This window comes from Haliotis cracherodii, unplaced genomic scaffold, assembly GCF_022045235.1.
Source record: "Haliotis cracherodii isolate W230 unplaced genomic scaffold, xgHalCrac1.p SCAF_9, whole genome shotgun sequence".
Classification (NCBI taxonomy): Eukaryota; Metazoa; Mollusca; class Gastropoda; order Lepetellida; family Haliotidae; genus Haliotis; species Haliotis cracherodii.
Genome location: NW_027266343.1, coordinates 12,800,775 through 12,813,282, shown reverse-complemented (window position 1 = coordinate 12,813,282; position 12,508 = coordinate 12,800,775). Strand labels below are relative to the sequence as shown.

General features: G+C 40.2%; 1 protein-coding gene across 2 annotated transcripts in view; it reads left to right on the top strand.

The window, feature by feature from the left end:
• LOC139452394 (protein mono-ADP-ribosyltransferase PARP15-like) overlaps positions 1-10,178 on the top strand; it is a 39,537-nt gene extending 29,359 nt beyond the window's left edge. The window contains exons 10-17 of one of the 2 annotated variants that reach the window (XR_011652366.1): positions 461-516; positions 1,600-1,833; positions 2,111-2,332; positions 3,758-3,818; positions 5,351-5,493; positions 7,743-7,917; positions 8,852-9,557; positions 10,042-10,178. Coding sequence is in view for 1 of the 2 variants with exons in the window: in XM_071233864.1 (XP_071089965.1) it covers positions 461-516; positions 1,600-1,833; positions 2,111-2,332; positions 3,758-3,818; positions 5,351-5,493; positions 7,743-7,917; positions 8,852-9,138 (1,178 nt within the window). In the remaining variant the exon portion in view is untranslated. Of the gene's footprint in view, positions 1-460; positions 517-1,599; positions 1,834-2,110; positions 2,333-3,757; positions 3,819-5,350; positions 5,494-7,742; positions 7,918-8,851 lie in introns of both variants that reach the window. The other variant, XM_071233864.1, reaches the window with a different exon arrangement.
• Positions 10,179-12,508: the final 2,330 nt, after the last annotated feature.

Here is a 12,508-nt window from a genome sequence, read left to right as displayed (position 1 = left end):
AAAATGGATAGAATTATCATTAAAACGCCCGCATGTTATCAGGAATGCGCGGGCCACTGTAGCTTGATAATGCCCTCATATTACTTGATGATGGGCCATTATCACACCCGTTGTTAGGTGACGTCATAGGATAGGGATACGTGACGTCACGTTCAATAGTGACATCATCTGGTTTGTTCTATGACGTTTCCATATTTGTAAAAGTGGGTCAGTGAAATTGGTGTTGATAGCAGTAAATGTTTCAAAACCGATATTGTTGTTTCTTTTTATTTGATAACAAATTCCATCCATTTTAGTTATAATAACGGTAACGCTATTTTTCAGGGCATTATCATTTGTAGAAGCCCTCGGTCTTTTCAACTGCCCTCCTTCATCGGGCAGTTAATGGAAGACCTCGGGCTTCTGCAAAAGATAATGCCCTGAAAAATAACGTTACCCTTATAATACGTGTATTTTCCAGGGCAAGTATCATCTGTGAAGATCACCCTAGTAAAGGGCAGCATTGTTGATCAGAAGGTAGGAAGTCTCGACTTATGTCTCTTTACACGTAAAAGTGTGTAAGAATATGAACAAAACAGACTATTGTGAAACTGAGCATAACCAGGTGTTAGTAGATCAAGATGAATGTCCATGACCTATGACACCTTGACAACAGGTGAAAACAGGTGCTTGAAACCCACGTGCATGTGATTTGTCAGTGGTTAGTGATTTGTGAGTGACATTGTTGGATAGTGAATCATCGTCAAAATATCAGAACGTAAAAGTAACATATTCTCTTCTCAAACAACAACTTACATGTCATTATTATTATGTACACAAACTTAGCTGTTATTTTTATTGTTGTTTTGATAACTTTTTTCCAGGCTAATTTGCATAATGCCTATAGCCTGTTTCTGCCATGTCAATTTGGACTTAGTTTTGTTTTTGAATGTTGAAAGTGCCTACAAATTACCTCCTGTAAAGTACATTTTGTATTGAGCACTGAGATAAAACTAGCAAATCCAGACGTACTTTTCCAGTTGTTTTGTTATTTCGTATTTACATCTACGTAATGCTTTGTGTCGATTATTAAATCCAGCAAAACATTTTTTTTTCATTTCCATGAGTACTTTAGTGGATGAGTTCAATAGCACATATTAGTGTGTCCTTATGTGTGGTTCCTGATGACTGTCAGAATGGTAACAGCAAATTGTCACGCCTGAGAATGGATGATTTGGTCACGCTTACCTGCTTGACATGTATATTTGTTTTTAATTAACTTCTATCAAACAGTTTGAGAGAATTCTGGTATCGACTTGTCACATCAATCTTCTTAACAGTCTTCTGTCCACGCGAGCGTAGTCAATTTTATTGTCATGACCTGCACGCTGACTTGGTGTCATCGTATCCAAATTGCGTGGATCCATTCTCATGATATCAATCACTGGTTTTCTGGTCCAGACTCGATTATTTACAGACCGCTGTCATATAGCGAAATATTGCTGAGTGCAGCGTTAAAAAACAAACAAACAAACAAACAAACAGTAGCCACCCGACCCGAGAACCTACCGGTACCATCCAAGGATAACTAGTTATGGTGCATTTGTTCTCCTATTTCAGGTAGACGTGGTTGTTAACTCGTGCACCCCGAACTTGAACCTGTCTAGCGGCCCGTTGACGAAAGCAGTCCTGGCAGCCGCAGGGGAGACAATCCAGGCTGAGTGCAAGCAGACGTACCCCAATGGAATCAAGCCAGAAGAAGTCGCTGTGACGAGTGGAGGCAAGATGAGCTGCAAGCAGATCTTCCACATAACGCTGAATGATTGGAAACCTGATGATGCAGAGGTGGAGAAGGTAGGATGTTTGTGCACATGTATTTTTGAAAACTCCTCACAGCATTGCCTCTTTTCGTCCACATTGAAAGCATAGCAAAGACAACACTACCCTGTGTGGAGCTTGGAATTTTCTTTTAACTCTATTTGTTTTGTGACAGATTGATATCTATTTTTAGCCAATACCTAAGTTGGGAGTGCCCCTTTGATGAGAGCCCAGTACCTCATTACATTTTTGAGTAATATTTATTCATTTATTTATTTATTTATTTATTTATTTATTTATTTATTTATTTCAGGCATTCAAGAACGTGATCCACTTGTGTCTGAAGACAGCATGTCAGGGAATCCATTCAAGCATCGCCATCCCGATCCTTGGCTCTGGAGTTCTGAAGTATCCACCTCAGTATGTCACAAAGTGGGTGTTTGAGACTATACGTAACTTTGGTGCCCGGAATCCTGCGTGTTCATTGGCTGAGGCCAGGATTGTTGTTCGTCCAGAAGATTCGAAAAATATACAGGTGAGATACTGTTGAGCAGTAACACAACGTGGGGTTTTGAAATGATACACGCCATTAATCAACATTCAGTGAGTGAGTATGGTTTTTCGCTGCTTTTAGCAATATACCAGCAATATTACGCCGGGAACACCAGAAATGGGCTTCACACATTGTACCCTTGTGGGGAATCGAACCTGGGTCTTTGGCATGACGAGCGAACGCTTAACCACTTGGCTTAATCAACAAGAAGGTGGATTGATTAAGATTTCAAATATAATCCATGATCACAGGCAGTCCTAGGATCCATGCTCTGCAGGGTTGTGTCCCTTAGCCATGTCAGGATCCGTTACTATTAGAGTAACAGTTGGGGGGCTGATGTATTACAACAGTTTAAAACACTATTGGAATACAACTGCAAACAGGGTACAACTATTGAATAGTAGAACTATATTTCAGTTTTCCAAAAATTAATTTTCAGATAATATCAATACCATATTTTAGAAGATTATAATAAGAAATATGATGTTGCTTATTGAATAGTCTGTAGAGGATAACATGGAAGACAGTATATAAAATACACACCTGGAAAAAAGTAGGTGCAATTTTATCAGATGAACCCGATTATTCTTGAAAAATAATTATGTCTCATAACCAAAATGATATGTATTAATATGGACTAGCTGCCCTCTTGTAGAAAACATCTCACACTCTAAGGATATGTGTCAAGGTCATAGGGACTGTTTAATAAGGCCAAACAGAAATTTAGCTGCGGTTCCGATTACACTTCCTTCAAAATTAGGGTAGGTAGGTTGGGATTTTTAGGGAGGTCAGTTATTTTTTTACACATGTTTAAACTTGTAACATAAAATGTGAATTTGCAGCAGAAGAACAGGAGAAGATACAGAAATTTTAAAAGATATTTTATAGTTTGATGGTTGAAATACTGCTTGAACTCAAGAGAAATAAATCCAACATGATTGGACCTTAGAACATACAAGAAAACAATTAAATAAGTACTACCGTATTCGACGTAATAAGCGCCCTGCTCTTATAAGCACCCACGGCGATATTTGCTAATATGTTGGCTAGTGAACAATCCCAATTAGCACCCCTTCCGATTAATCAATGTACAAAAGACTTTTTAATTCATATATAATACATAATCATGTGTTAAATGCACCCGTAATTATGGGCAATTAAAATCTGGAAAAATATATCTGTCATAAATAAACATTTCAGGCTGTCAGCATAAATCTTGAAATTAACAATCTTTCAACTCTGTTCTTTTCACCAAAATAATATTCTAATAAGAGCCCCCTAATTTTGAGAGCGCCGTGGGCGCTTATTACGTTGAATATGGTAAACGAGTAAGGCTGCTATTAGAGGGGAGGGGTATGTTGACCACTACTACAGCCTGTACCATGTGTGCTGTCTGTGATGTTCCAGGCCCTGGAGAGTGCTGGCGCCGGTGGTGCGAGACCTGTCAGTGCCACTCCCTCTATTGCTGGTAAGGACCGCAGAAGGCCATACCACAAATGTGTTCTGGAGACTACATGGAAACAATTCTTTTGGAATAATCTTTGAATCTGAAGACAGGAATCTAAAGCTATTAAAAATACTTTGAAGCAGTCATTCAGTTATATCAAATGTGTCCTTGTGTTAGAAAGATTGTGGGCCATAGTCAAATATTTCAAATAAATAAAATATATTACTCCTACATGATACTTCTCTGCCTGAGGATCTGAGGAAACCTCCACAGGTCACGTCAGGTGAACCCTGAGCGACCTTGAACCCCAATCTAAATGAAGGGTTTGTTGGTCCGTGAGCCAATCTGATGCCAGATTCTAATACAATTCAGCTTTGCACCTCCATTCACAAATTTTTGTTTTAACAAAGTAAAACCCACAAAGAATGCAAACATTCCTTCAAAGGAACTCCCATTCGGTTGAAGATGCCATGGCACTCAGAAACAACTGGGTGTATGAAATATTCACAACAAGTAATGGCATGACCTTAATTATTTCCATTTGGAACTGGTAATTTTAGTTCAGTCTTGAGATACAGAAATTCAGTATGCTGGCTGCATTTCTCCCTTGTACAGAAGATTAAGATACCTCAGCACTGATTGGCTGATTAGAAGGGTCCCAAACTGCACCCTCCTACAGTGAAGCTGTTAAATATTCATGCAGAGAGGTATTGTATTGAGTAATAGATCAGATTTTAATGAAATTGTTTGATTATCGTGACATGTTGGGATTCTAGGGCAGTGAAGTTAGGTAGAATGAACAAATGTTTGACCTGGCTGAGTATATGTCACCATGCCCTAACAAAGTGGATTGTTGCTCATGCTATCAACCACTGGTTTGCCAGGACTGTTCATGCTTCTGACAAGGCCACTGTGACATGGATGAAATATTGCTGACTGTGGCATAAAACTTCCCTCAAACACTATAGTTATTCCGGGATCATACTGACGGTCCCCATGAGGATTCAGTGTCAGAATTGGTCCCCAGCAACCTATGCTTGTCTGCAGAGGTGACTAAATGATTGGGTGGTCAGATTTGTGACTTGGCTGACAGCCTGTCATCATACCCTGATCGATGTGGATCGGTCCAGACCTGATTGTCTACAGGCCACTGAGTGAGTGAATGAGTTGGGTTTTACGCCGCTTTTAACAGTATTCCAGTTATATCACGGCGTGTCAGCTTAATGTGGGAGGAAAGCCCGAAGTGATGCAGGTCTCAGACGTTTACCACTTCGGTGAAACCCACGAACACGGGTATGGTGCTGACAAACCTAGAAACATAATCGGGGCCTAACCGGGATTCGAACCCACAATCATAGGTTACTGGCGTGCCCAAGGGACGCAACTCTGCACAGCAAATCGCGACGCCTTAGATGACTGGGCCACCCGTGCCCCCTACAGGCCACTGTCATATAGCTGGAATACTGCTGTGTGCTGCGTGAAACAAACAAAACAATCAAACATCATATATTGTATTAAGGTGTGAAACAACTCTGTATTTCCTTTTTTTTAAGAAAACCTGCTGTGTCCCCCCGAGTGGACTCCCATGGCCCATGACACCTACTTCGAAGTGATCCCGGTCACGCCAGGAACCCAGGAATACCAGGATGTGGCGACTCACTTCGGTCAGTCGATGAGACCACATACAATCGTGTCTGTGAGTACCTAACTGGATTATCAAGCATAGATTGACAGTAGACACTAGGGCTGGTACGAGTCCAAATTTACTACCCGGGTACCCACCCCCTACTATCCCGACCCTACCCAGGTACCCACCCCCTATTACCCGACCCTACCCGGGTACACACTGTAGGTCTCAGGAGATGTCTCAAAATGTCTGAGTGGGAACATTTTTATCATAACCCTGCCAAATATGGATTTAGATACATGTATTAAACAATCTGGTCATTCATACACTGAAGTTGAGTTAAGTTATATCTATATTCAACCATATGAAAAATCAGAAGGGATGTGTACATAGTCAGAAAGAAATGCGAACATTAGTGACTTTTAGTTTAACCATAGAGTTCTAGGTATTTTTTGTCATTAAACAATATATCACGTGACTAACCACGAGTCTGGGTAGTCCTGTGGGTACCCGGGTCCTACTCAGTACCCACCCGACCCGAGTACCCCGTTCCAGCCCTAGTACACACTGATAAAGGACTTCACGTGACTTCACGTGACTTCACGTATTAAGTGAGTGAGTATACTGTTATGTTCTTTTTGCAATATTCCAGCAATATCATGGTAGGGGACCACAGAAATGGGCTTCAAACATTGTACCCAAGTGGTGAGTAAACGCTGTAACCACTAGGCCACCTCACCACCCTTTCATGCATTTTTTAATATACTTCCTTTCCCATATTGACCCTCCTTTCTTGATTAAAGTACTGTCAGAAATGCTAGAAAAATGCTTTTTCTCGTTAAAAAGGGATAGAAGTATTCACAGACTGTTGCTATTGTTATATCAATAACTACCGATCGACCTACTTGTGGTGTGAAGTATTTCAGTCACAATTTACAAAAATCTGAAAGAAAACAGCAAGTTTGGTCAAATAAAAGAAGCATGAAACGGACTATAGAAATATGCGCCAACTCAGGTGACATTTTTCGATGTGAGGTCATCACCTCGGGACAGGTGTTTGGTAATTAAGGATATAGGCCTTTCATACTTGCATGACAACACACAAATATTTACAAAGTTTATCATCATTTTACCTGTAAAAGTAAATTTTAAGGCTTATTACATTGTCAGTTAGGATAGGCTAGATTAGGTAGATTTGCGTTATTTCAATATATGCTATTTTCATAGCATTTCCGACAGTAATTTAGTGTAGCAGCCATCTGCCATTGTCATCATAAGATTCAACTGAAGGGATAAGGTGACACACTCGGCGACTTCGTTCACCTAGCGTCATCATACCCCAGCTGTGTGGGACATCACTCATTATATCAATCACTGGTTTGTCTTGTCCAGACTTCATTATTTACAGATCGGCATCATATACTGGTGATATTGCCAAGTCCTGTGTTAAACAACAAACAAAACAAACAGATCCTATCCTACCTGCCTTGAAGCTATTTCCCTTCACAGAAAAATTTAAAAACTTCCGCAGGAAGAAAAGAATACTGTTGTTATGATTTGATCTCAAACTCATTAAAATCCCATTAGGGGTCACGTCAGAACGACCTTTCATCCGACCAATCACTGCGTCGCTTACCAGATCATGAAAGTGACAGTCGGAATGTGATTTCTCATCATGCAACCTCGAAAACTTTAACATGGGGTATTCCGAACGATAGTTATGGGCTTAACGACTGAATCTATACAATCTAGACCATATATTAGCCATTCCAGAATGTTCTTTCGTTCAGGTTTCAAATTTTTAAGCGAGAACTTGTCAAAATATGTTTCAAAGCGTAGTCGCCAATTTGAAAATAGAGCTGTAAAGCATGAGAAAGCTGCCTTCTGATTGGCTAATGTGGACTTCTTGTCAGTAATTCCATTGGTCGGTCAGAGTTCGCGAAAGGTCGGTCTGACGTGACCCGTAATGGGATGTCCTCAGATCTTTGTTTAGCGGCAGCAAGAACTAAGATCTGAATTTATTGTTGGTTGTTGTTGGTTTGTTGTTTAACGCCGCACTCAGCAATATTCCAGCTATATGACGGCGGTCTGTAAATAATCTGGACCAGACAATCCAGTGATTGATATCATGAGCATCGATCCACGCAATTGGGATCGATGACATGCATCAACCAAGTCAGCGAGCCGGACCACCCGATCCCGTTAGTCACCTTTTACGGCAAGCATGGGTTGCTGAAGAACTATTCTACCCCGGAATCTTCACAGGTCAGATCTGATTTTAATGAGATTTGAGTTAACCTGGTCATATAACGTTTCAGATTGAGCGGGTCCAGAACCGGACGCTGTACATCCAGTACATGGCGATGAAGCAGAGGCTGGAGGTGGAGAGACGGGGTATCCAGAACGAGCGGATGTTGTGGCACGGCACCAGTGAGGATGCCACCATCAACATCAACATGAGGGGATTCAACCGCAACTTCTGCAACAAGAATGGTAAGACCATCATAGACTCCAGGTCGGTTTGACTTCCATTTGCAATATTCATTCACGTTCACACCATTGCACCCTTCTGACTTGTGATGGATGCTGATGCTAAAGTAGTCATACATTGTAAGTTCTGCAGGGGATTGGTGCCACAAATGGTTAAAAAAATATAGATCTTTTTTCAGTTTTCATTAACTGAAAGTTCAGGTATGCTAATTTTGCAGCAAAATTCCATCCATCCAGATGTTTCCCTTTATGGCGTCTCCTTGGAAGCCATTAGACCTATGACACTAGATCTTCAAATAGAAGCTCCGAGCTTCCAATTCTGAACATAAAAGCTGCTTTGCCTGTTATAAACTTTTACCCTGCTGTAGTAATTAATGTACCCATTTCTGAGTTTTCCCCATTACAATATCTAATTCTTTAACAAAATACGAGCAAAGGTCTCTCTACAGTTTGCCCTTAAACTTGGATCTTATTTTAAACATGGCTGCCATGTCAGCCATATTAAAAATATCATTTTCCTGTTTTGCCCATTTTCAGCCATTGTTAAATGTAGCACTTTGAAATTTGATAAGCATTAAATATGACAAAAAATAAGTGCATATTTGTGTATTTTGACCTTCACTTGAACCATTCAGGCTGCAACTTTAAAATAATTTAGATTTTGACCCTCCAAATTTAGTTTTATTGTATTAATGTGTAATTCAATGTATATGCATTGTATATTTTAAAGATATAATGTTGTAAAAACAAAACTAAGATATTTCGGTGAGCTACAGGGCCTTGCCAGTCAGTGTTTGCAATCAGGTTGGCAATGGATCCACATTTTAACAAATCCTGAAACATGAACCATCTCTTGGATGGGACTAGTGATGACAAACTAACTGAGATGCCTGTCTCTATGAAACCATTACTACCGTCTCCTCTATTCCTTCTCCAGTGATGTACGGCGAGGGTGTCTACTTCGCGCTCAACTCCAAGTATTCTGCCCAAGACACCTACTCCAAGAAAGACCAGCAGGGCCACAAGCGGATGTACCAGGCCCAGGTGCTCACCGGGGAGTTCACCACGGGGACCAAGGGCATGAGGCACCCTCCCCCCAAAGACCCCAGCACCCCCCATGATGCCTTCGACTGCCTCGTCAATAATGTCAGCAATCCAGAAATATTTGTGATATTCCATGATGCACAAGCATATCCAGCATATCTGGTCACGTTTACTGACTGATGTTATCCCATTTACTGACTGAGGTTATCCGTTTACTGACTGAGGTTATCCTGTTTACTGACTGAGGTTATCCCATTTACTGACTGATGTTATCCCATTTACTGACTGAGGTTATCCCGTTTACTGACAGAGGTTATCCCATTTACTGACTGAGGTTATCCCATTTACTGACTAAGGTTATCCTATTTACTGATTGATGTTATCCCATTTACTGACTGAGGTTATCCCATTTACTGATTGATGTTATCCCATTTACTGACTGAGGTTATCCCGTTCACTGACTGAGGTTATCCCATTCACTGACTGAGGTTATCCCGTTTACTGACTGAGGTTATCCCGTTCACTGACTGATGTTATCCGCTTTTACTGACAAACGTTATCCCATTTACTGACTGATGTTATCCCGTTTACTGACTGAGGTTATCCCATTTACTGACTGAGGTTATCCCGTTTACTGACAAACGTTATCCCATTTACTGACTGAGGTTATCTCATTTACTGACTGATGTTATCCCATTTACTGACTGAGGTTATCCTGTTTACTGACTGAGGTTATCCCATTTACTGACTGAGGTTATCCCATTTACTGACAAACGTTATCCCATTTACTGACTGAGGTTATCCCGTTTACTGACAAACGTTATCCCATTTACTGACTGAGGTTATGTCGTTTACTGACTGATGTTATCCCGTTTACTAACTGATGTTATCCCGTTTACTAACTGATGTTATCCCATTTACTGACTGAGGTTATCCCGTTTACTGACTGATGTTATCCCATTTACTGATTGAGGTTATCCCATTTACTGACAAACGTTATCCCGTTTACTGACAAACGTTATCCCATTTACTGACCGAGGTTAACCCATTTACTGACTGAGGTTATCCAATCTACTGACTGAGGTTATCCCGTTTACTGACTGATGTTATCCCATTTACTGACTGATGTTATCCCGTTTACTGACTGAGGTTATCCCATTTACTGACTGAGGTTATCCCATTTACTGACTGATGTTATCCCATTTACTGACTGAGGTTATCCCGTTTACTGACTGATGTTATCCCATTTACTGACTGATGTTATCCCATTTACTGACTGAGGTTATCCTGTTTACTCACTGAGGTTATCCCATTTACTGACTGAGGTTATCCCATTTACTGACAAACGTTATCCCATTTACTGACTGAGGTTATCCCGTTTACTGACAAACGTTATCCCATTTACTGACTGAGGTTATGTCGTTTACTAACTGATGTTATCCCGTTTACTAACTGATGTTATCCCATTTACTGACTGAGGTTATCCCGTTTACTGACTGATGTTATCCCATTTACTGACTGAGGTTATCCCATTTACTGACAAACGTTATCCCGTTTACTGACAAACGTTATCCCATTTACTGACCGAGGTTAACCCATTTACTGACTGAGGTTATCCAATCTACTGACTGAGGTTATCCCGTTTACTGACTGATGTTATCCCATTTACTGACTGATGTTATCCCGTTTACTGACTGAGGTTATCCCATTTACTGACTGAGGTTATCCCATTTACTGACTGATGTTATCCCATTTACTGACTGAGGTTATCCCGTTTACTGACTGAGGTTATCCCATTTACTGACAAACGTTATCCCATTTACTGACCGAGGTTAACCCATTTACTGACTGAGGTTATCCAATCTACTGACTGAGGTTATCCCGTTTACTGACTGATGTTATCCCATTTACTGACTGATGTTATCCCGTTTACTGACTGAGGTTATCCCATTTACTGACTGATGTTATCCCATTTACTGACTGATGTTATCCCGTTTACTGACTGATGTTATCCCATTTACTGACTGATGTTATCCCATTTACTGACTAAGGTTATCCCGTTTACTGACTGATGTTATCCCGTTTACTGACCGAGGTTAACCCATTTACTGACTGATGTTATCCCATTTACTGACTGATGTTATCCCGTTTACTGACCGAGGTTAACCCGTTTACTGACCGAGGTTATCCTGTTTACTGACTGAGGTTATCCCGTTTACTGACCGAGGTTAACCCGTTTACTGACCGAGGTTATCCAATCTACTGACTGATCTTATCCCGTTTACTGACTGATGTTATCCCGTTTACTGACTGATGTTATCCCGTTTACTGACAAACGTTATCCCATTTACTGACTGAGGTTATCCCATTTACTGACTGAGGTTATCCCGTTAACTGACTGATGTTATCCCATTTACTGACTGATGTTGTCCCGTTTACTGACTGATGTTATCCCGTTTACTGACCGAGGTTAACCCATTTACTGACTGAGGTTATCCAATCTACTGACTGAGGTTATCCCGTTTACTGACTGAGGTTAACCCATTTACTGACTGAGGTTATCCCGTTTACTGAGTGATGTTATCCGTTTACTGACTGACGTGAGATTATTGTGGGCCTCCCCTGGAGTTCTGAAATGTACAACACTTCTATGTGACTCAGGTTGGCTTATTCTCAAGCAGACAGACAGGTCTATTTCATATTTGTGACCATGAAGTAAAGCAAATCTAAGAATAATGTTGATATTTCAGTTGTTCATTAACTGCAACTGGATACTTATAATCAGGTAGGAATTTTAATTTTCATCTCTTTAATATTCGAAAAACGAGTAATTCATGGAAATCGTCTGTATGATGCAACATATATAATTTGTCAAGATTAAGAAATTTCCAGATAAACAGAATAATATCTGCTTTTGGAGTAATCTCCATTTTGTTGTAATTACATGAAGTCTCAGATTATCTTTAATGAGTAAACATTAAAATGCAATTAAAGGTATGTATTCAGAACGCTTGAGGTAAAAAATATCTCTGATATTTATTTTGATTATTTGGAATCCTTTTGGAAACAGGGACTGGGTGCAGTCAGTGTAGATCCTGGAGTAAATGGTCTGGATTAATTAAAATCAGATCTTTTACTCCAATATATTTGTAGGACATCAACTCATGTCTGGTGAACTTTCTAATCAGCCAAACAGCATTGAGACCTCTAAATTCTCGGTAAGAGCACCAAGCGTTCAGACCAACTTATCTCAAAAACTAACTACAACGACCAGTTCTGAATGTAAATAATTAAGTCCCAGTTGTTTCTGAGTGCCATATATCTTGACAAAAAAACGACCAGGTCCAAATGAAAATACTTAAGGTCATGATATTACATGTTGTGAATATTATACACCCACTTGTTCATGAGTGCCATCACATGTATCTTGAAAAACAAAACCGACCAGGTCCAAATGGAAATAATTAAAGTCATGCCATTACAATGCTGTGAATATTATTCACCCTGAGTGCCATGGCATCTTCAACAAATGGAAGCTCCTTCGATAGAA